The sequence below is a fragment of the Oenanthe melanoleuca genome, chromosome 21 (assembly GCF_029582105.1).
Source record: "Oenanthe melanoleuca isolate GR-GAL-2019-014 chromosome 21, OMel1.0, whole genome shotgun sequence".
NCBI classification, from domain to species: Eukaryota; Metazoa; Chordata; class Aves; order Passeriformes; family Muscicapidae; genus Oenanthe; species Oenanthe melanoleuca.
Window position 1 is genome coordinate 7,220,919 of NC_079354.1, and position 24,913 is coordinate 7,245,831.

The following is a 24,913-nucleotide window of genomic DNA, read 5'->3' on the forward strand; positions in this document are numbered from 1 at the left end:
GCGCTCGGGGATGGATTGGGCGCGCCTGGGAAGATGGCGGCCGCGGAGCGAGCGGAGCAGCCGGGGCAGGTGAGGGGGTCGGGCCGGGCCGGGCCGGGCCCGGGGCGCTGCGGGACCTGCTGCGGGACCGGCCGCGGGACCGGCCGCGGGACCGGCCGCGGGACCGGCCGCAGGACCGGCTCGTGTGCGGCGGGCCCAGTGCTGCAGCCGGGCTCGGAGCGGCACCCGGACTCGGTGCTGTACCCGGGCTCCGCGCTCTGTGCCTGCAGCCGCTGTGCGGGGCTGCCTGCGGGGTGTGCAGGCCGGGCCCGGGGCACAGGCGTGTTGGCATTGAGGTTTGTGTGTGGAACTCATCAAGCACTTGAATGGGAGAAGAATAAATACAAACACGGCCTGAGAGAAAGGGGGCAGTGTGCAGCTGGGTTATAAAACTCGGTGGAGCCCTGTGTAGGGTGAGAGTTGGACTCGATGATCCTTGTGGGTCCCTTCTAACCCAGAATATTCTGTGATCCTATGACTAGTTAGACAAAAATATTGTCTCTGCCTTGCAAAGGCGAGGGACGGAAGGAGATTCTTGAGCCGAGAGCATGAAAGGGCAAAGCTGGATGGGGAGAGCAAAAGAGAAATACAAGTTCACTGTTTTTGGTGCTCAAGAAACACTAAAAGCTTAAGATATTTTTAAAGTGGTACATTAAATGAATGGGGCAGCCAGAGGAAAAAACAGAAGCATGATGGAGTTGTATGTAGTATATATTCTTATTTTCTTGAAGGCCTCTTCCAAGCTGGATTCTGTAGTGTAGGTGTGATGAAGGTGTGTACAGTTTAGGCTTCGTCTCACTCACACTGTCCTCTTCATGGTCTACAGTCACTTGTATTTCTCTACAAGCTCAGCCCACCTCAAGTTCTGTGGCCTCCTGGAGCTCCATCATCTCCCCACTCTCCTGGACAGGTTCCTGAGTGTGTGGTGCCAATGGGATTTGGTAAAATCCTTTCAGTGCCCCCAGGGTCCCACTGCAGCAGCAGGAGGGGAAGGTTTGGCTGGGAAGAAAACAGGGCAGCCTGCCAGTGACCCATTGTTATGTGCAATCACTCAGATCTGTCCAGATTTGGTGAAACAACCATGAATTTCTCTGTTGATCCCTTTGTTTTGGACTGAGGAGGCTGAGTTTGTAGGGAAGGCTACTAAACTAAGCTGAAATGGGAATAAATTACATAAAATCTGTACCAAGTGTGCTAACCAGCACAGATATGGATTGTGAAAGGCCGAGTTACCAAACTCTCAGGAGGCAGGGCAGCTTTGCATCAGCCATATGTTTTCGTCAGCCCCAGTCTGAGGTGCAGGTGTTACAGTCCATCCCTTCAAGAGAATGCTTCCAGAATGAGGAAACCTGAAGCAATCTGTAACTGGTGCATAAGGCACCTGGGCAGTCTGCTGGGCTGGCAGTTTCTCAGACAGACATCTGGTTAATGTGGTTACCTAAAAAACATGCAGTTTCCTTTCAGTTTGGATTTTGCATTTTCCCACTGCACACTTAAACTTGCCCCATTTATTTGTGTTGCTTTACCTCAGAATAAGGTTCAATGTTTGGAAATGGGAAAGTCTTGCTTTTTAACAGGCCTCATGAATGTAGCCAGAGAACGCTCTGGGTTTTAAAGGCAAAGATGAAGAATCAGGTTCTGTTCATTGTGTGCAGCACTGCTGGATCCTCAGGCCAGAGCGAGTTACTCACACTCCTTTTGGTGTCTGCCCTGTGTCAGGTGTGTGAGGAGCCTCTGGGCCAGCTGCTGGACAGCACAGTGACCTGAGCCCTGACCACAGCCCTGGCACACCACAGAGGTGCTCCTGCTCCAGCCTCCTCTTCCTCCTCCTTCCCCTTGTGTGCCTCAGGGGGCTCAGGGGCTGCTCCTGCTGCCCCAGCTTGGCCCTGCCTGCTGGGGACAGGTGTCCCCATCCTATAGGAGGTGTCCCAGCCCAGGCAGGGGGTTGGAATGAGATGGTCCTTAAGGTCCCTTCACGCCAAAGTTTTCTGTGATTCTCTTAAGTTTTTTTTACCATCTCCTACAGAGATGGTAAAATCTCCTATACATTCCTCATCCAGAACTCTGACAAGTGTTCAGTGCTCTCAGATCCTGGGGGCTTGGGTGGAATTTGGGAAAGTACTACAGCTTTGCCTGGAAAGAGGGGATGTGATTGAAGGATATGGGTGACTTTTCAAGGGGACACTCTCAGAATTAAACAAACCAATGAAAATATCTTTTCAAGTCTCACAGAATGTAAACACCGCTCCTCTTACACAACCATTGCAGTTTTGACACTGTTATCAATGCTTATAGAAAGTTGTCCCCATTGCACTCTAAACGTTTAGAGAATTTAATAAAATATTTGCTTTCTGCTGCTGGTGATGTTTGCTTATTTATTGCCAAGCTTTCAACACGAGGCTGTGAGTAGTGGCACTGCCTCACTTAACATGTTTATGTTTGGGGCCCATCATGTTTTCTGTTACAAATCAAATTAATTTAGATGCTGAAAAGGGAGTGTCAGATGTCTTATGGCTTATTATCAGTTTTTCTTAGTTTAATTTTCTCATTCTCATGAATTAATACATTGCCTCAAGCAGTGCAGGGAGAGGGGAGTACTGCAGTTCAAATGAAATAGTTTATGCAGATAGAATTATGTTCTAAAGGCAATAAATATTTCTGGCAGAGATTTTAAAATACTTCGTTTTGTTTAGAAATCATGTTCCTTAGGCCTTTAGCAGTGTCTTCACTAAAAATAAGCAAAAGAAAAGATCCTGTCTCTCTGTTACTGTGTTTTTATAGTAAAAGAAAGAGAAGAGCAAGATGATGGTGTAGCCTTTGAACTGGATAAGCAATTTCAGATTTGTCTTGGCTATCAGTGTTTCTTTAATGCTAAATACTTTGCTCTGGGAATTTCCTGAGGATATGAATTCAGTGGTGGGTCCTTCCTTCCTTCTTCCCACCCAGAGGTTATGGCAAGTGATCCCAGAGAATCCCTGCCCAGCTGGGAGGTCTGGCTGGGTCGTGGTGATGATCCTTGTCTGGAAGCAGATGAATTGCAGTATATTTGAGTTTCTGGCACCCTCTTGTGGTAAATACTTATTTTATCTATATTGTTTTTGTGTGTTTTGCAAATGGGAAAAATAAATATTGAGGTACTTTGAAGATGAGGTATGTGCATAAAAATTTGGAATATCTGGAGGACAAAACTTCATCTCTTAATTAAGTGTGAGAAGGAAGGATGGTCCTGGTACTGCTGACAGTTTGTGAGGCTTAAGTAAATTATGGTTGTTTAGAAATCTTTAGAAGAATGGTTCAGAAAACAAAAGGGTGCATTACTGGATCCTGGAAATGGGAGAAGTATTAGAAAATTTGTGTTCCAGTGGCCACTGCTGCCATGCCATCTCTCAGGAGTCTTGCTGCTTGTCACTCTGACTCCCTAAAATCAGTTCTGCAGATTCTGTTAATTCCCTTATTTTAAATGGGGAGTTAATACCTTTTTCTGTTAGTCCTGCACAGAAGTGCTGCTGCTGGCACAGCAGGCGCGGGGCGCTCGCAGCAGCCTCCCAGCCGCTATGCTGGCGCTGTCCATGGGGTGGCAATGTGACCTCACTGTGTGTTTCTGTGCTCACAGGCTGCCTCCTGCCCTGCCCCCGACAGGGACAGCGCCGCGTCCCGGGAGCCGCTGGTGAGTTCCTGCAGAAGCAGCCGAGAATCTCTTGTCGATAACACGAGTTGTTCTCTTGGCCGCTTCATTTTTCAGCCTTTGTTTTGCTTTTCTGAGGAGCTCGTGCGTGGTGGAAAAGGTTTGAACTGGCCCAGGTGGCCGTGCTGTTCACATCTCAGTTCTGATCTGTGGCCACAGCCTCCCTGAGCCTGGGGTTCCACCTGGGCCACCTGGGTCACCGGGGCCACCTGGGGTCCCACCTGGGCCACCAGGGCCATGGGCTGCCCCGAGCCTGTGCTCTTGTTCAGAGGCTCTTGTTTAGGAAAGAGTCTGAAGAAAGCCCTGTGCAACAGATTCATAGTGCTGTACTCTGACAAAACTCCTCTGCTGCTCACAGACCTCATTCAAGTGTCTTTATATTCAGGGGCACTCAAAGTGAGCTTAGAAATGTTTGTCAGCTGGCAGTGCATGTAATCCAATGTTTTTACTCTAGGAGCATTTTGGAAAGGACCCTGGGATTTTCTGTGTATGAGGATAATTAAGAGACCCCTGTTTCGTTTGCTCTTTTATGGTGATGCAGAGTGGGAAGTGAGCCACTACTCCTAGAGCTTTAGTATATGGCTTTTTACAACCTTGGGCTTTTTTTTCCTTCCTTCCTCTTCAGGCATCTATAAGTCAGCCAAAACCTTGACAAAATTCTTAGCCACTGCTTTTGTCCTGAATATACAAATCTCTATATTTCTTCAGCTTTTATTTGTTATCATGGCTGTTTGCAGGGAGAAGACTCAAGTACTTGTGGCACTGGCCATCTCAAAGTATTTTTACCAAGTAACTCTGACCTAGAGAACCCAGGAGATGATTTTTAAAAAAGAGAGATGTGAGTAAAGACTGAACTGAGAAAAGTCAGTATAATGCATCTCATGAACAGGCTGTTTGTGAGTTCTGTTCCAGTGGCAGTCTCTCTAGTGATATTGTGCCATCTTTAATTGCATGGACACCTGTACATGAGATTACCTGGAGTTATGGACACCGTGTGCTTTGTGATGATTTGGTGGTTTGTTTTTGGAGGAGTTGGTTGTCCCTCCCTTAGAAAGGTCAGGGCAGGCAGCAGATCATCACAGCCTGTGCTGGCCAACACCTTGTTCCTTCTTAAGGCAGATTTTAACATTACCTTAGACATAATTAATTTCTTGCTGTATATGTGACTGCAGAATTGCTCAGAGGAACTGTGCAGCAGTTGTATATCTTTCTGTTTGGGTGGATATTCTTACTACATAAAATTATTTAGACTCTTAAGGAACTCCAACATAAACTTTTACTCTCACGATGGTCAGTCTAGCATGTGAGCTAATTAGAGCCCTCCGGAAGGTGGAGGTTTCCTTCTTATTTTTTTCATTAATTTTTTAAAAATAATAAACTCTTACAGTCTTTGTCACATTTGTTTGGGAGTTCATGTTTGTTTAGGAGTCATTATTGCTTCCATCTGCTGCTCTGTAGACTTATTAAATGAGCAGTGCAGGTCTGTGAGCCAGATGACCTGACTTCTACCACCCTGCTGTGGCTTCCCTGTGGCCAGGATCCTGCACGCTGCCTTCCACACACACAGGAGATGCTGGCCCATAAACCAGGCTCTAGGCACATGGTGTGTGTCATAAAAGCGTTCAGGGAAACCCCAGAGACCAGTGGCACCGATCCAGCAGGGCTGTGGGGGGGCTGTGTGCTCGGGGCTCTCAGCCTGGACTTCACTTTTGCTGGTAAGCACTTGGGGAGTGCAGAGGAGGAAGAGAATGATCAAACTCTGCTCTGCACCCCCTCAGCCTTTTTGACTTTATTGGTGACTGGAAGGATTCAATGCTTCACAGGACAGAGCTGTTTGGATCGCAGCAGCACACAAGAATGAGAAAGCAGTAGAATTACAGCATCTTGCATCGTATCAGCAGAAGTTGTTACAGTCCCAAGCTGGTTTTGTATTGGATTTGTGGTTCTAATGGACACTATCCTTGCGCTGTGCATGGGGACACTGCCTTCTGCCCACCCTGTACCCCTGCCTGCACCCTACTGCTTCCAGCAGGAACCCAGGAGAAGCCAGGATTCCTGGTTGTTTGCACAAGGACTTCAACATTCTGCAAGATCCTGTCAGAGCCAGGCTGACACATCATTTTGTGTCCTGCATTTGGGTCTTCCAGGGTACCTTTCAAAGGTTTATGGTCTTACTGAGGCCTTCAGAATGCAGCCCTAAAAACTCACGTCACAATCCAAACTGATCTTTCTCCCATTCACATTTGATATTTTGAACCACCAAACTGGAGATAAGAGACTCCACAATCATGCCATTAGTGCCTTGAGTTGTGCAGTGTCCTTGCAATGAAGTGTCCCAGCTGGAGGCTCCTCCCTAGCAGAGGTCAGTGTGTTGGGCAGTGCCAGGGGTGAGAGGAGGGCTGGGACAGCCACCATTCCATCACTGCAGCACAGCAGGCACTCATTTTCCTGCCTGCCTGTTGAGGCCCATTAAAATCTGCCGTGGAGCTGTGGAGTGGGAATGTAACCTTGTGTTCAGAGAGTGTCAGCATCTCGCTCTGCTGCTGTTTACAGCCACGTTTGTCATGGGCAGCCAGGCTCAGCTTCTCCTTGAGCCTGGCTTATCAGTGAGCACTGCTGTATCCCCTGCTGCTTGCAGCAGCACCCCTGATAAACCTCTGAACACTTGTGGAATTGGAATAGGTTTGTCTTCTTTCAGCCACTCAGAGTCCTGGGGTGTGCAAAGGATGTAACTGCATAGGACAAACTCTCTTTCAGTGAGGCTGAACCAGTAGAGAGTCCCCTTTACATCAGGAATCTGTTTCCTTGGTCTAATCTCTCTCCAGAATGTATTTAAATAATCTGTTTAGCTTGTTCTGTTTCTCACTGGCAGAGTCTTGTAGCTTTTTAACCATCCTGAGCTGCTTTTGAGGTGTTACCACGAGCTTGAATGTTTTTCTGTTGACCTTTGCTTTCTGCCCAATCTGCTGCAGCCTAAATTCCGACTATGAAGCCTATGCCTGTAGGAGGCCCCAGCAGGAACCTGGGCTGCAGGGAGAACCTAGGAAAGGAGAGTTGTCAGTGAGGCTTTCAAGGTGCTGCTTGTTTGTTTGGGGTTTTTTCTGCCACAAAACAAACTCCTTCCCCAGCTGCTGCTTGGGATCTGGAAGAAGTACTAGTTGTAAATGGGAAAGTACTGGTTAAAAATGTAAAACATTTTCTTGGTTGCTCACTAAGTTACAGAATCCCTGGATCATGATTCTTTTGCAGATTATTTAATTTTTCTTCTTTTATTTTTAGCATGTTCTGTTTCTTTCTGTTTCTTGCTGCAGATGAGACCAGTTAACACTGAAATGTGGACATTTTATTCCTTTTTTACAGGCTGTCGAAAGGTACAAGTTAACAAGAATTACTGCTGCCTCTATAGCAATTAGTGTAGAGTGTGTTGGAATGTGCTGGAGCCCTCGTGGCTTTTCTCCACCCTTTGTTAAATTGATTTTCAAATATTTAAGGGTCAGGGTAATGGCCAGGACACTTTTAACTCCCCTTTTTGTGCAAACATCACAGGGTACACTGCAGTGAGTGACAGACACTAGAATTATTAAATCCTTTCTGGTTTGTTGTCTCATTTTACACCTTATCTGTTCTGTTAAGCTTCCTCTCAAGTAGAGTGTGAGTACAGAAAATTTCATTTAGGTTTCAGACAAAGGAGCTTTGCAATTGAGATTTTACTTTTAGCTCTAGCTGGTGTAATTAGAAGTTGGTGGAGACTGATGCTAACAAATACTGTTGTCTTTACCACTTGAACTAAACCATGAGTGGGAATGAGGAGATGCTACAGATTTAAGAGAACTGCTTGTGGTTCATGTTAGTTAAGAATATTCAGAGTCTGTTTTTCTATAAACAAATCATTGGGCAATTGAGAATCCATATCCTTCTTATGAAGGGGTAGATGCTCTTTTTGCCCTGTCAAATCCTACAAAAAATGAGATACATGAGAATTTTTTTTAGTTCTTTGCCTGAAATCACTGTTTGAAGTGAAATCAAAAATGGTAATTTCACTGAAAAACACATACTTTGTTTTTTGAAGCACAAGGGATACCTTGTAATAACCTTATAATTTCTTTTACATTTCAAAGGTCATAGTCTAGAGTTGAAGAAAATTATGGTGGTTTTTTTTTTGGTTGGTTTTTTTTTTTTTTTTTTTTTTTTGGTTGTTTTTTTTAGGTTGGGTTTTTTGTTTGTTTGTTTTTGGTTTTGGTTTTTTGTTTGTTTGCTTTTTTGAGAATAACTTTTTTCCTAGAGATGATGTGAGGGACTGGAGTGTGCAGGAGGGATATTGCCCATCACACTTCTGTTATCCATTTTCCCACCCTTTATTGTTTAAGACCAGATTTGTACCTGTCCACTGTAGAGATTCTTCATCTGCTACAGCGGGTGTGTTTCTGTGGTGGCATACCCGGAATGATGCTCCAAAGGTGAATCTATCCAGAGGGGATTTCCAGACAGCCAGAGTCAGGAGCTGCCCTAGAGCCCCCAGGGAAACATTAGTCAGGGTAATTTCCCCCTGTCAGCAGGAGAGCTGAGCTCCAGGCCCTGCCCGGGCAGGAGCCTCGTGTGTGATGCTGCAGTTCAGGGAGGTCCTGCAGCTGCTGCTGTGCCATCCTAGTGCTGGCCAGTGATTCCACCAGGCTTGGAGAGCAATTCCTTTGCAGATTTTGGGTTTACTGGGCCATGGACAGGGAGCCAGGACTCTGTGACTGCCAGGCACAATAACCTTTGGTTTGCTGCAAAGAGAGCTCTGTGATTTACCAAGCTGAGCTCTTTTGGGTTTGACCTTCTGATAAGTTCAAGGTTATTGGGTTTTGCCTGTTTTTCTCTCTTTCTTCTGGGTGTTCATTGACTGCTTTTGTCATTCATGCAAAGTGCACTCACTTCATCTGTCGATTCCTTTTACTTTGTTGATTTAGACAAATATATTAATGTGTGCCAAGCACACAGATGCAAACTGAGTGAGCACAGTCAAAGAAACACTGTCATACCAGGTTAAACTGCCCCTTTGAGGTCAGTAGAAAAGTTTGGAATTCCTTTAAATCTCAATTTTAAAAGAGGGTAGACTGTAATAGTTTGGGATATGACTTGTATTGCAGCATTATGTATTAATGAGAGCTAGAAACTTGGAGAAGTCCCAGGCCAAAGCAGGTTTAAGACCAAATCAGCCTGTATGTAATGTGCTGGTGGCTCTGGCTGTCCCCAGGAGCTGACAGGTTAAATGGCACTTCAGAGTGGTGGTTGAGGCAGCACAACCAGGACAGGGACAGCCTTCCTCTGTCACTGACAGGGGCAGGAGTTAGTTCATAATCTTTTGTGTGCACTTGTGCAGAAAAGAGCTCTGAAAGCAACTCCTTTTCAGACAAGCCAACATCACTGGTCAGAAGACTTTTAAAATGGTTTTAAAATAGTTGTAATACTCTAAGTGCTTCTTTATGAACACACAAAGAAATTAAAGTTCAGGTACTTAGGCTGGAATCTTCTATAATGTTAGGTATGATTTGACTTCCAGAGATCCCAGGTCTCTCATTGAAGGTAAAATGAAAGTGCTTTGAGACACTGGAAAAACACACTGACACACAGGTAGGAGATAATACTTGGCATTTTCCCCTTGAAAAAACCAAATTTTTAATGTTTATGTGATGTTTTCAGGGTCTGAATGTGCTACACCTACAGAGGGACACCTACAGCTCGTGTCCTGCTTTGCTCAGCTGGCAGGGGATAGGGAGCACCTTGCTGTGGGCATGGGGGCACAGCAGAGGTACCTGCCCTGGTGATGGTTGTGGGATCAAGGTGGGATAAAGGCATCGTTGCTGCTGCAGATGTGGGAGTTCTGCTATGTGCAGAGCAGCTTGTAGAGGGCAGCAATTGCCCACAGTTCCGTGTGCTTGAGGAGAGGAGGGAGCAGCTAAAGAACTCACCAGAGTGACTGGCTGCCTTTTTAGCTTCTTGAAATAACTTTATGCAGGAATTTGTTCTTTGGAGTGCCTCTTGACTCCACAGTATTAAATTCCTACCCTGAAAAATGTTGTTAGAGATTGTTAATTCCTGTCCTGCCTCTAACACCACTGGAGGCTTGGACTCCTTTTGCCCAGGCACTGCCTGTGTCACTGTTCCTGCAATCAGAAAGAATCTGGTGGCAGCCTGGGATCCATGTAAGATTATAGCTGCCTATGTGGGAGACCTTCCCTCATTTCCTGCCTTCCTCCTTCCTCTTGGCCCTCCTCTCCTACTCTTATGTGGGAGATTATGCCATTTGAAAACGTTTGTTGTGTCTGTGGCACCTTTGTTGTGCCTCAGATATGTTCATGACACTAAAAATGAGTAGCAGGGGCACTAAAGGCAGAATATTCAAGAACCTGAAAGAACTTTCTCTACAGCACACAGGAATACATTCTTCAGATTCTTCTGATCCAGCACCTTCAGAACCAAGATTTGCCAAACTAGGAAGTTTAGAGATGGTATAAATCTTGGATTTGGAGTCCCTGACCATCATACTTTAGAAGGAACTTTCACTGCTTTTCCTGTTCCTTGTTTTTCTCCATATGTCACTTACATTGTAAATCCTTCCAAATAGCCTAACAGTTACTGGGGATTTTTTATTTGTTTTTGTTTTGTGTGCACATTTACACAGCACTTCTCTCTGTTACATTGTACAAACTGCATCTTCTTTCCAGCTGTGACCCTATAACACACTTTGACAAGTGTCAGTCTGGAAAAATAGCAAAGAAAATATGCATGAGTTTTTAGTAAAATGATTTTGCAGCTGGAGAGAAGCAAGACAGGGCACTCACAATATTTCCACTTCTTTACATTACTTGTTTCATCTGGTTAGAGCAGAACTCTCCTCAGCTGTCAGTGTTCTGGTGTTTTGTCAGGCTGAATGGCCTTAGTGATGGATTCCTTGGGATCCAGTTCAACACAGAGGACATTTGCTGGCATGGAGATTCCCAGCTATACAGTGAGAATAGAATCTCCTGTGTCTTCCAGCTTGCTTCTGTTTGTGTGCATCCTAAGTGTTTCCTTTCCTCCTTAAGCATCTGCACCCTTCAGATGTTTGCAGACAGTTATCACATCATTTCTCCTTCCCCCTCACCCCCTCCTGGTCTCTTAGCCAAGCTCTACATATTTAGCTCATTTAATCTTTCCTCATAAGTCAAGCCCATAATTGACAGCTCTGACATAGGGAGTCGCATTGGTTGCACATGCTGCCAACAGGATATAAATACTTTCTGTGCAGTGATTGAGAATTACAGGCAGGGCTGAGATATGCCTGCCCCCAGCCCCCCAACACTGGGTTTTTGGAAACCCCTTTCTCCCTCAGGTTGCCACAATTCCATAGAGATGGCTTGGTTTCCAGTCTGATGTCAGCTGAACACCTATCAGTCCCTTGGGAATTCAGTACTGGTGTCCTGTGGGATTCCAGTCCAGATTCTTGTGGAGGTGGGGCTGAGTCCCACTGGCCCTGCCAGGCAAGCAGGTGCCATTGCTTTGGGAAGGCAGAGCTGAGCTCCCGGCAGGGAATGCTCCTGCCCTGCTGTGCCAAGGGGAAGCTCAGTGTCACCAGTCGCATTGGCTCTGGATGGATTTGGGGTCTTGCTTGTACTTGCAGGAGCTGGGAGCCTGGGGAGGTGTTGCACTGGAGGAGGAGGTAGCTGCGTGTCCATGCATTGGCACACACAGATCTGTTTCCAAATAAACATATTTATTTGGAGGTTGCTTTGTATGACTTGTCTCCTCAGGTTTGTTGCATTCTCCTGAAGATGATGGGTGAGCTCAGCAAAGTTGTGGAACTGGTAAATGAACTGCCTGGCTTCTAATGTGTGTTGTGTGAGCTTCATATGCTGCAGCTTCCCCAGCGGGGCTGCTTCACAAACATTACATGTATTATTGCCAAGCAGGCAGCATAAAGAGAACATTTACGAAAGGGAATATCAGAGGAAACATTATAGCAGGGACCTTATAGCCTTTCCATTATTATGGTTTAAATCTTGACGTGGTCTTTATTTGCAGTGACACTGGGACCAGTAAAAAGTGTTTTTTTCTCTTCCTCTCCCCTCCCCTTTCTCCCTCCTTTTCATTCTTTCCTTCCACATCCTGTTCTGAAGCTGTGGTGCAGAGATACAAATCGTTAAACATGCGAGTCCTCGGAGAGCCAGGTTTCAGTTTGTGTGGAATCAGCCCCTTTTGACTCAGAAGTTGGAAACCAGATGACTCACAGTGATGCATGTTTGTTGTTTTTAATAACTGTCATTTTGCAAAATATGGTTAAAGCTTCAAACCATGACTTCTGGAGTAGGGGTGGTGTGTATTTTTTTTTTAATTTGGGAGGCTGTAAGCTGGAATGAGTTTGTTGCTGCAGTCTTCCCTTCAAATCTGAAGTAGAATTACAGCATTGAAAATGTGAAAGATTTTAGACACAATTTTTTCCTGTTACCTGAAAAAAAAAAATTACTTTCTTAATCAATTACTTGAAAAGTCTCCAGGTGCCAAACATCTGGTGGGATTGTAGGCCCCTAGTTTATGTTTATTTTTTTTAATATATACCCAAAGGGACAGTTTCTTAAAATGGAAGCAGTCAGATGTTTTGAATTTGTGGAGTTTTAAAAAATAAATGCAATTCCTGCTTTATAATTTCTATTTGTAACAAAATTGTCGTCTATCTCCTTTCATTTAAAGGAAGGTAGCAAATGTAGTATTTTAGTGGCAAAATTCTCTACTGGTAAACTCTCGTAGCAGTATGGAAAATACAAAAATAGCTACACATTTAATTTTCTGGAGATTTATTACTGCTTGCACAGCAGTTTGTAAACTCTAAGCTCAGTATTAAGTGCTTTATGACTTTTTTTGTGTTTTACTTCTTAATTTGCCTCAAGAAGTATTGTTGTAATTTGTTGAAGTTCTGCAGGTTTGTTTTGCAGTTCATTTCAAGTGGGAATTTACAGCCACTCCATCCCAGTAGAGGAGTACCAGGATAAAATCTGTCCATGTGGGAACAGGATTTGACCCTAAGTGTGAAAGTGGCCTTGTGACAGCCATAGCCATGGCCATGGCCATGGGCTTGGATCCTGCAGTTCAGTTCTCAGATTTGGGTGCTTTGTAATCATGATTTATATTATGGTCTGTTGCAATTGCTGTTGCACAATGAAGGCTGTGCTCTGGTCCAAGGGAGGCAGAGTCTCAGCCTATCTCAGCCTGTTGCTTCTTGTTAGAGAGTGAAAAAGCAGCTACTGATTTAAAACAGGGAGCTTTGGGTTCTGTTTTTAGGCTGATATGGGATATCTCTCTAGTGTAAAAGTGCTAAAAAAGCACATTGCCTTTACTCTGAGGAAACACATCTGTGTGCTGGCCAGCTCTGCTCTGATTCCTTATTCCAGTCAGGAAAGAAATAGGCTTGAGACTTTATTGTTTAAAGTAAGTGCACTTGCTTGTGAAAGGCAGTGAAGTAGTGGCTTTGGAGGCCTGAACTGTCCTCTCCCTGTGAGCTGTGGAGAGCAGAGCAGATTCCCCACCAGGACACCAAGGGACACCTCGTCCCCAGGAGTGAAGGGAGAGTTCAGTCTCTCACCCATTTGGTGCCTGACTTCCCTCTGAAGCTGCCAAGAAGGATGCCAATTTTTCCATTTAGCTGACTATTGTATAGACCTTAAAAGGGAAGGTTTTAATGCAGTTGGCTGTGATATAGGCTGTTAAAGGGAAGTTATTTATTTTAACTGGCTGCTGTATAGATTATTACGAGGGCATTCTTTCAGCTGCAGCTGTATATTGACTGCTGGATGTGCTGTGCTGTATTGGTAGTAGCTGTCATATTGACTGTTACAGAAAAGATCTGTATTTAAGCCATAACACTGCACTGGGATCTCCCAGGCAGGATATTAATGCTAATTCATCTGCTCACCCCCTGCTGTGAGTGTTATTTGTTTAAATCTGTAGAATCCCACAGCGCATTTATATCCTCGCTAGAGTGAGCTCCGCTCCCTGTAATTATTTAACATTATATGCTGATATAAATTGTAACAGTTAAAGAATGGTAATGAGCAGCAAAAAAAACACAAACTTAACCTTAGAAATGGCAGAGTCAGCTCTTAAAACAACAGCCAGCAACTTTCAATGTTCGCTGTCTTTTCCCAAGTCCATATGCACAATATTGTGCATACATTATGTGTGTGCGTGTGTGTTCATGCTCGCACTGGCAGCGGTGCCAGGCAGGGCTGTAATTATGCAGAATGTACTGTGAAACTTATGCACACTCTTAATTACATGCAGTGCCTACGTACAGCAAGTGTTATCTCTCTGCAGCTCAGCTCCTTGATGGGTTGCTCTGATAGGTGATTGGAGTTGGGGCCACCACGTCGACAGAGGGAACGGAGCCCCTGGATTCTTCTCCCAGGGAATTGTGCCCCAAGGCTGAGCTGAAAGCCATCGGGTGTCACTGTTGCTCTGTGGAGGCTCAGCTGGCAGTGGATTTGTCCGGCAGTAAAGCTGGACTTTGGAAGTAGTATTCTTGGCTATAAACATGCAAGGCATTTGCACATAGTTTATATATAAAGTGCATATCCATACACACTGTGTAAGTGTGGGTGGAGTAAGTGGAGGTGGCTCTGTTGTGTGTTAGCTGACTTTTTTCTTTGCAGTTTCTGTTGCCTGTTATAGCAGGCATGTCCCAAAATGCCACACAGGATGGGCAGCTACTGCTGAATAGCTCTGCGTTCTGCTCTGAAGCGACTGTGGTTCAGCAGTGGAGATGACCTGATTTCTGAATGTAATTTGCCTGTGAACATTAACCTGTGATCAAAGTTTTGGGTTTATGATATGACAACTGTGGTGTAGAAACAGCAAAATTATATTCAGTTTAGATTTCTTAAGAGCTTGGGAACTACAGGGATTAAAAGGTACCACAGACATTTTTAAGCTGTAGTGTGTTGAAACTCATTGAAAAATCAGGTTTGCATTCAAACAGTTCATCAATAACGTAAAAAAAAATCACCAACTTAAAATGGAGATGGCAGAGAAAAGCCACATAAATAGCAAAGAAAATGTGTTTTCAAAAGACTTTATAGTCTGTGTCCCTTCTGATTTCAGGTAGGGAGTAGGAGCTGGAGTACGAGGAGCTGAACTCATGCTTGATTTGCAGAGTAGCATGATGGTCGGTTGGGCTGCATTGGCAGCATGGACCTGTGCCAGACTTCACCACAATTCATACTGTGTCAGTTTAATAAATGCACTACTTAAATTATGAAATTACAAAAGAAAAAAGAGAATGCACTTATTCAGACTCTTAATACATTAAAAATAAGGCATTAAAACACTGCCTTTTTTTTTCCCTTCCAGAATCAATAATGAACAGGAAGGGTTGTAGACATTAACAGTCATGGACATTCAAGCTCTTATACATAAATTATCTTAGAAAAATGCACATACGGCTTGAATAATGTAAATACATTAATGCATTTAATAATTTAAACATTAAAGCGCATTCAGGAATCCGTGGCAGAAGCTGTTCTGAGATAAGGAACGCTCCTGGAAGTTGTATGTCCCGAGATCGATGGCTGGCATCTCCTTGGGAGAGCTGTGCAGCTCAGTGTCCCCCTGTCCCCAGAAATCCCAGGGCATCTCCAGCTCTTCTGCCCCCACCTCCTGCTCTGTCCCTTCTCGGGCATCAGCACTTCCCTACAGGACACCTCAGGGCCCACAGAAGGCCAGGGTGCACTTTGACATTTGAGGTTTTCCTGTGTGGACTGCAGTTTATCTTGAAATCAGGTGAAACAACTTCAGAGAATGGAAGTTGGTAAGACTGTCAGTATGAGAGTGAGGTTTGGGGAAGTAGTGCACTCCAGGAATGTTTGGCTCTTTTTTGAAGCCCTGGAAATCAGAAGGTTGGCTCCAGTGTAATGACAAATCAAGGGATTTATTCTGTTCTTTCTCCTCTGCTCTTGGGATTGAACCACCTTCAGCACTGCAGAAGCACCAAGGTCCCCTCACACAATGCATTTTCCTGAAGATTTTGAGCTGTGTCATTTTTGCTGATGCACTGAAATTTGGGAAGTGGTGTATCCATCCCTCATGCCATTTCTCCTGAGTTCAGGAGGGCCTTGCCTCTCCTGCCTCTCCTGCAGGCAGGTGCTTTGGAGGTCATTTGCACCCTACAGCCCCACTCGTGGAATGGTATAAGGTATCATGTTTAGGTCTAGATACTGATGGAGCTAATGATGGAGCTAATAAAAAAGAGCTTAGTCTGATCCCAAAGGGAGAAGAGTTGGGTTGGTTAATTAAAGGAGCCTGGCACAGAGCACCTAGTAATTATAGGTGCAAGAAGTCTGAATTTGAAGAGGATGGTGCAGCTGGAGAGGGATAGGGAGGCACCCAGAGCTCTTCAGGCTGTGGGCAAGAATGCTGCAAAACCAGATCTGGAAATCAGACCTGGGCAGAATTCCTTAGTGAATTCTTATTTATTCAATTTTTTAATGAGGACCTGAATCTCTCGTTATGCATGTGTGTTTTTGCATGCACATGTGTATGTACAATTCTAGTTACACCCTATGGCTGGGAGGGTGGTTTTATTAAAGGCCAGAAGATTGAGAGACAGATGTTTTAAGAGGCCTTGCCCTGTAGTAGTTTGGGATAATTAATGCTGACTGCTGCATTGGTTATATTATCAATGCTGCTGGGTTGTTATCTCCAGCATCATCCCAGCAGCAGGAGCCGGTATCACTGTGGGGCAGAGGGGCTGGTGCCACCAGCACCTGCAGGGAAATTGCTCCTGAACTCTTCTGTAGGTGTAGGGTGGGGAGCAGTGCTGTGTCATCACATTGGCATCACCACTACTAGGTCTCTTTATAGTCAAGTTCCTTAAAGCAGAATTTCTCAAACTTAGGTTAGAACTCCAAAAGGATGCAAAGGCTTCAAAGGAAGTCACAAAGTCACTCACCAGTAAACAGCTTTCTACTTGTAATTGCTGTTTGGGGCTCTGTTCCTCCTAGTTTGAAGAGGTAGCATTTACTTCAGTAACTCTTCTTTTCCTGGAGGAACTTGATGCCATCTCAGCTGAGGAATGTGGGATGTGCCACCACAATAAATGAATGAAGAAGGGAGTCAAGCTTGCATAAATTTTGAGAAGCAGTGCTTTAGCAAGGTTTATTTTCTGGGGTTAAGTTCTGGAAATATTGCCCAAAATGGATCTGTGAACTTCACCTGAAGAAACAGAGACAGTTACTTTGTCCCCAGTGGATTTCTCAGTAGACCCCATCTGGGGAAAGTAAGACTGTCTGTGCAAAATGTGTCATTTGTTTTAGTGATCAGGAATAAATAATCACTCAGGGAATATGTAGGTCTTCTGTCCTTCCAGCTGGTGTGCTGTATAGTGATGGGTGGATCATGCTAGAAAATGAAATGTTAGTTCTAAGGATTTTAGATAAAAAAATGAAAACCACCAGTTTTTCCAACTATAGGAGAAGATGGTGCACAGATGAAAACTGTTTTGAGAATTCGACTTGTGTGCTGACCATACGTGTGTGCTCCTTGGCTGTCCTATGTATAAAATATACAAATGTTAATAAGACACCTCTTTTGTAACTATTGAACTGTTGGAATGAGGAATGTTCATGGTCATTTTGTCCAGTTCTGGCGGGTCTGTGGCTCTGATCCCCTGTACAGAGGCAGAAGGGAATGCTCTGTGTTTCCCACGTGGAGCAGGGTGCCCATGTGTACGGGGAATAACTGGAGCCTCCCAGGCTGGCACAGTAGGAAGGGGTGTGTCCCGCGGCTCTGGCGTGGGAAGCTCCTGCGGGGGATTTTTCATAATCCTGCTGAGGAAAGGATGGGTGATGGGATGTTCTGGCTGTGGCCTGCAGGGAGAGCAGAGAAGTGGGTGGGGATCTCCCTGGGCTCCCATGGCTCAGCAGCCACGTTTAGCTGGGTTAGGAGGTATAAGCATTTATAGTAAATTCTGCTGCTGTATCACAGCCTGCTTTCTGATTTTCTAGCTCTGTCTCCATGGGGCTATTCCATACATTATCCCATTTCACAGCTTGAACTTTCCCCCCTACGTAGATTATGTTGGGCAGAGATGTGAGAAGAAAGGGAATCTTGACACTACTCCACCTTTTTATCTCTGTAACTCCATGTATATCTGTCTGCTCTTACAGGGGCCAGGCCTTCTGCCTTCCAAAACCCTGCTTGGAAATGGCTGATTCAAGCAGGGAGCAATTTTAGGGCTCCTTATGAAATAAATGCCTCCTGTGTGCTCCCTTGGCACTGGGATTTCCTCTCTGATTTATCCTGCTCAGGCCTGCTAATGTCCCTTGACTAAACGGGGCACGGTGTGATGGTGTGAAGGTCATTTTCTCTATGCAGTATACATTTCTGCAGTCATGGTGGGAGGCTAGGACATCTGAAGCAGCATATCCTGCTAGGAAAAGGAAGAAGAAAAGGATAGTCTGGCTCTTCTTTTCACTGCGTCTTGTGGTGGGATGAAGGTTTTGACAGCCTAATTCAGCATTTAGAGAAAGAACCAAGCAGAAAGATTCCCCCTCACCCACTCCTTGCAGCCCAGCTGTGACAAACTGACAGATAATTAACAAATCAAGACCTCCTATTAGCCTTGTCCCTGGTGCATTAAAGCAGCTCCTATGTTGCATGTGTCCTTTAGCAAATGCCTGTGCTTTCTGGCTGCACAGTGAGGCAGGTACATCCCTTCAGAGAGGCAGAGGGGCCTCTAAGGTGTCAGTGCACAAATATTTCCAGGAATAGAAGTTGTCTCTAAAAGGAAGCTGAAAGGAAGTAGGTGGGAGAGTTGTACCATGGAAGCCCCTCTCATGGTGCAGTGTGTCTATGGAGTATCTTCTGGGAATACTGCACTGAAAGGGATGTGTGGAATCGTTATTGAATCCCTCTTGCTTTTACAGAAAATGACATGACTTGAAGCAGCAATTGACAGGGCAGATTTTTTGACTGGGACTAACCAAGCCTGCAAATAGGACATGCCAGAAGTGTGGTTTGTGGTAGAAACAGACCTAATGGTGAGATGTGAATATTGCATTGTGAGCAGTGAACTGGTGCCTGTTCCTCTCTGTCCTCAACTTGCTGGAGCTGTGGGGAAGCCCCAGATAAGCTGCTTCACTTCAGCTCCTCTCTTTGGGAGAAGAATGCTGAGGAGTGTCAATACCCCTCTAGTTCAAGATGTTAAATAGACACAGCCATTGGTTCAGCTTAGCACATGTTAAAGGAGAGGGAGATACCTAATTGCATCAAAGCCACTCTTAAGTTCATGTATGTGGAGCCCATCAAGCTGAAAGCATCCAGACAGTATCTGCTGTTATCAAATCACTCTTGAGTCGAGCTAATTAAAATAGAGCTTCATTTTTCTGAACCATTGTTTGGCAGGAATTTGAAACAGGTCTAACCCAATTTCTGTGTGTTTATGAGCCTTTATTATATCAAAAGTCCTTTTCTGTAAATGTACAGGGCAGTGTTAAATGAATTGATCCACACTGTATCACTGTAGATGCACTGTGGGCTTCCTAATGATTTCTCTTTTAGCTTTTTCCAGATATACCCCAGAAAAGCTTTGTCCCTTATCGTGTCATCTTCCTCTCCTCTTTTCCTTTCTATCTCACTCTCAAGAAAGTAAATGTCCTTGTATTTCTTTCTTTCATATCCTCTTCCTCCACTCTATTGGGATTTTTGTATTATTAAAACATTTACACATTTGCTGCCACATGCAAATGCAGAATAATAATCCAGGACTCTTTATACTCCAGACAAGAGCAGGAGGTCTCTCACTACTGATTTTTACCCTATTCTCATCCCTGTTGGTTACAGGGGATGGAGAGGAGGGGAATCTAAATGTTGCTGTGTTGGATCTGTTTTATACAGGATTTTTTTCCTACAATTTTTTATGTTAAACATTTTGTATTTCAGTGTTTAAATTCTGGGTATCATATTCTTCTTTGTCATTTGCTACGTACCAAGTACAAAAGTTAAAGAGATGTAGAAATTTCTCCCTAAAAACAAGTTGCACTCTGGGGCACATGAAAGCTAATTCATGAATATTCTCTGCAGAAAGGGAATAGCACAGGTATGACCAGTCTGTTCAGAGCATTTGAGCTGGAGTGGCAACCCAGGGAAACTGTCAAGAAGTCAAGAAATAACTATTTTTCTGGTACCAAGTACAGCCCAAGTTGTTCATATGATATTCTTGAGTCTTAAATTTATTTCTGAGCAGTGGATTCATGTTGCAAAGAAAGAAGTTAAGGATTAGCATAAAATAAAAATCCTGACAGTGATCTCTCATGAAATACCCCTGCAAAGGTGATAAAGACTTTGGACTTTTAAAAATAGATAGAAAAATACAAAATAAAATTTATTTTTCTGTATAATTCAAGGGAATTTGCTTCTTTTAACTCAATTAATTCACCTTGGAATGGCATTTTAGTGCATTTTATTTTGCATTTAATGCAGTCTATTCTGGATGTGTATATCCAACTCCTGTACAGCCTGAGAGCAGAAGTGGATACTGGGGGCAAGTGCAGTGTTCTGCCATAAGCACACCCAATGGGGAAGGTTCTATTAGATGTTCCCAAAATGGTGAAATTATTGTCTCTTGTTCTGTTCTTTTAGAGACCGTGTTACTCAGAAGTTTGCTCTTCTTTCATTGACAGTGACTTTCTCCTGATTCCTCTTTTAATAAATTTAAGTGAATTTAATGGTGGCAGAAAGCAGCAGAGTCACAATGTTCAGAGGGCACAGCAGGGACATTGTGCTGGGTGCTTTTTCTGTAAGTCCTGTAATCAGACCTAATCTGAGGGCCCTGCTGCTGGGGGCTTGACTCATCTATATATTGAGTTCTCATCTCCTTTTGGAGCCCAGCAAGGTGTGCAGGGCGTGCTTGTCTTTTAGCAACCCTCTCACCAGTGTGGTCCCTTTCCCAGCAAGGGACAGGGGCCATGGCTTTGGGAGAAGAGTTTCTGGTAAAGCACAGCTGTGCAGGGAAATCCAGATATTCTTACATGCAGAAACAATTCAAACAACAGCAGCATTTCTGCTCACATCGTGGTGAGTACAGAATGAGTGTGTCAGATCAAAGAACATCCTCACAGGCTTTCCAGCATTTCCTGCATGTGCAGTTGTGCACATGTGCTCCTGCATAAAGAAGTTTGCTGTTCTAGCAAGAAACACTCTTTGTGTTTTACAACATCACCAGCAAAGTCCAGCGTTTGGTCTAAGGATCCAAAAGCCCAGGAAATGCATCTCTGGGGTTCCTCGTCAATTTGGGACCTAATGAAATATAGAAAATACTCAGTAAAAGCACCCTTATTACTTTAAATGTTTAAATGTGGAGTTTTTAGCCATCAGGTTAATGTTTTTGTATCTTTTTTTGATTTGATTGTGAGCACTTTTCCAGGTATCTCTGCCACTTGAGCACTAATTGGATTTCCACAGATAAACGGTGCTAGCTGCAGCCCTTACATCACTGTGTTTTTACTTCATCATCATTTTATTTGTTTTTACTGTAAAGGTTAATAAATCTTGGTGTGTTTAGAGTATGAAACAAGGCAGGCAGCGTGAAGGGGTGAAGTTTTATATGCTGCTTTCTGCAGTCCAGGGTGGGAGGAGGAGCAGCTGCCCTTTGTGCTGGTTCTAATGGGCTGCTGGGTGTGTTAGTCACCCAGGGAGTGATCCATAATCCTTAAGATAAAAAGCGTTGATCTCTCCACTAGTTCTCAGACAGAGCTCTAAGGCATTTGAATTGGGTTACCATTGATTTAAGGCAGGGAGAAGACTCTGTAGTGTGGATCTGCTTAAAAAGGGATATGCGGGGTTTATTTAGCTTATTTAATTTTTTAAGGAATATTGGAAGCCTTTCAGTGCAAGTGTGCCAGAGTTCCCTGTGGATTCTCAAGGAACTTAATATAGTACTTGCCAGTATTTTAGGGAAGAGCTTACTGAATGGCAGATTTTAGTCAAAATTTAGGCTGTGAATAAATTTCTGTAAGAATCTGTCAAGATCCCAGATGTTTGCTGTCTCATTCATTTGCTCAGGAAAGTGTATTTTTTATCTTTTCCATGTTTTCCTGGAAAGGTGAGCTTGGCTTCCTACCACAGCAGAGGTTTTCCAGCCACAAAGGCAGTGTAGAAGCCCTTTTTGGCCCTGGAGGGATTGAAACTAGTGTGTTTCTAACGCCAAATTTTGGATGTTGTGGCTTGATGGAAATCGATTGACGGACCTGTACTTGAGCCAAAGCAGCATTAAAGACTGAATATATTTTTTTCCTGTTGCAAAGATATAAAAATGCTTTGTAGCTCCTTTGGATCAGGTGCAGACTCCTGAGCAAACTGCATTACAGCCTCGGGTTTCCAGTCCTTGCAGTCTGCAGCAGCAGTGGCCGTTCTTCCCTTGGTGTTAATTCCCGTTGTGAACCCAGATTTCAGAGAGATTGTTGATGCTTTCTGCAGCATTTGTCAAGGAAATGGCTGCTTTCTTTTTTTTTCCTGAAGTGAGTAATTGTTTATTAATTTTTCAGCACATAAAGAGCATAATTATAATAGTCCCTGACATATGCTGGCTGTGCCAAGGTTTGAGAAAAATAAAAACCAGTAGAAGTACTGTTTTGAGCTGTCTCTGATTTTTCAGGCCTTCCTGCTTTGGACCCAAATTTCTGTGTAAGAATTTGGACAAGCACACAGGCGTCAGTTTAATTCTCTGTAGAATTAATTCTCTTGGATGTTTTAGCTCAGTTTGGGATGGTGGGATCTTACTTAGGTGTTTTGAGAAAGAAGAATAGGTGATCAGTTCGCTGGATTTTTTGGCACGTGCAGTTTTTTGGTACAGACAGTGTTGCATAGGTTGAGCAGCATCCTGGATTTGTCCTGACACTTCTGTGCTTTGTTTCTTTAAGCAGTGAATGTAACATCCATGAACAATGCTAGATTGACCCCAGGGGAAAATGAAGTGGGACCATTGTTTGCAGAATATTTATGGTCTGGACAGCTACCATGGAAATGTTCCTCATGTTTGCCATTTTACTGTGTTTCACCCCTGTTATAGAGGAAGCAACATAAGAATTGACAAGGAAGCTCAGTTGCTTTTGAGGCTGGTGGTGGAGGCTGTTAGATTTGCAGGAGGAATTGTGTGATGTGAGCTCTGTTCTGCTGAGAACTGGACAAAGACAAGGGACGCAGCTGCTTCTGAATCTATAAAATTATTCCACTTGCAGTCCCCACAGACGGGGCAGCTCTGGCCAATCAGGCTTCTTGCCCCTTACTTCGTTTTTCCCTTAATGGGGCAATTAACAGCAGGAACAAAGTGCATGGTCTGCTCAGTCTTTATTATTATTTGTGTTGTAATAAATGTCGAGGAGGCTGGTTGCAGACCAGCACCAGGAATTGTGCAAATGCAGAGGAAAACGACCATTCTTGTCCCAAAGAGCTCTAAGTAAAAAAATAAATGTACAAAAAGGTCTTCCAGTGTTTTAAGTCCTTCTCCTTTTACTGTTTCTTCCCAACTGCTGTGGTTTGCATGATTTATTGTGCACCTGTCACAATTTCCAGCTTCTTTAATGTTTTCAACATGAAGCCTTTTGTTTGTTAGATTCTGGTGATCCAGATAGTTTCCTTCAGTATCTCCTATATTTATTCTCATTCAGATCTTCCTTGTCCTAACATCACCTCAGCCCTCTGACTTCAGCCCTAATTGTTTGGGGCTTTATTGCTGAAAGGAAAGCATTAATTCTCTAATCTACATTCCCTGTTTTTTAAAAATTCTGTGAAATGGGGTTTTTGAAATAGGAGGTTTGAGGAAAAGTAACTTGATGTTTTTTCTTTTTATTTGAGTCTTTTCAGTCTAAAACATCTTCATAGCTTCCTCCACAGATGGAATCCTCTTGGACTGAATCTAAATCTTTGTATCACTGGTTTTGTCCAGTCCCTTGACTGTGGAATTAGAAGGATCTGAGTAAGTGTGAACAGTGCTCCTGTTCTGGTGCATCTCTGCTTGATTCAGCCTTCTGGAGTCTCTCATTCAATAGTGATTTTAAGTACTTAGGCACAATTGTTAGGTGTGACACAGACTTCTATCCTCACATCATTCTCCAGCTCCCTAACATGTGAATGAACACCCTGCAGTCCTTGTCTGCCCTGCAGTTAGAAGAATGAAAATGTAATAAATTATAGTTTCATTGGTTTTTACATTCTACACATGTGAAGGGAACAGGGTAAAAGGGATTTCTCTGAAAGCTGCAGTAATGGCAGCAGGGATAGAGAGAGAAAGGTGAGAGTTGGAGGTGCTGTCATCTGCTCTCCTTGAACCTGGGTCGTGGATTTTTTTCAGTTGTGGAGCCCGGGACTGGTACTAGTTCTGCTGTAGTGAGCACCTTGGACTCTAGGTTGCTACATTCCTTTGGAGTGACTGAGCTCAAACAGCATTAATTTTACAGCACACCCAGTGATCCCTAAGCTTCCTTCTGTGAGAAGGGAGAAGCGAGTTGTGGAAATTGGGAACTGTCATGGAAAGTTCTAAAAAGCTGCTTCTCTTTCCTAAGCTTTGGCCTTCTGATGGCATCTCTCTTAGGTCCTGTGGAGTTTCGTGACCTTGTTATGGCTGTCCCAGAGGGGAGCAGCTCCCTCGCCTACAGCGTGAGGCTCAGCTCTGCAGTTAGTGCCTGTTTTATCCTGGGCAGGACTCAGCTCTGCAGTTAGTGCCTGTTTTATCCAGGGCAGGACTCATCTCTGCAGTTAATCCCTGCTTTACCCCAGCCCTGCAGTTAATCCCTGTTTTACCCATCCCTGCAGTTAGTGCCTGTTTTATCCTGGGCAGGACTCAGCTCTGCAGTTAGTGCCTGTTTTATCCTGGGCATGACTCAGCTCTGCAGTTAATCCCTGCTTTACCCCAGCTCTGCAGTTAGTCCCTGCTTTACCCCAGCTCTGCAGTTAGTCCCTCCTTTACCCCAGCCCTGCAGTTAGTTCCTGTTTTATCCCCAGCTCTGCAGTTAGTCCCCATTTTATCCCCAGCTCTGCAGTTAGTCCCTGCCTTACCCCAGCCCTGCAGTTAGTCCCTATTTTATCCCCAGCTCTGCAGTTAGTCCCCGTTTTATCCCCAGCTCTGCAGTTTGTCCCTGCCTTACCCCAGCCCTGCAGTTAGTCCCTGCCTTACCTCAGCCCTGC

The 24,913-nt window shown here is 44.2% G+C and overlaps 1 protein-coding gene across 1 annotated transcript in view; it reads left to right on the top strand.

The window, feature by feature from the left end:
- Positions 1 to 12: 12 nt before the first annotated feature.
- Positions 13 to 24,913, top strand: part of PEX14 (peroxisomal biogenesis factor 14) — a 68,368-nt gene continuing 43,467 nt past the window's right edge. The window contains exon 1 of the mRNA XM_056508211.1: positions 13 to 69. Within this exon, the coding sequence (XP_056364186.1) occupies positions 34 to 69 (36 nt within the window). The 5' untranslated portion in view covers positions 13 to 33. The remainder of the gene's footprint in view (positions 70 to 24,913) is intronic.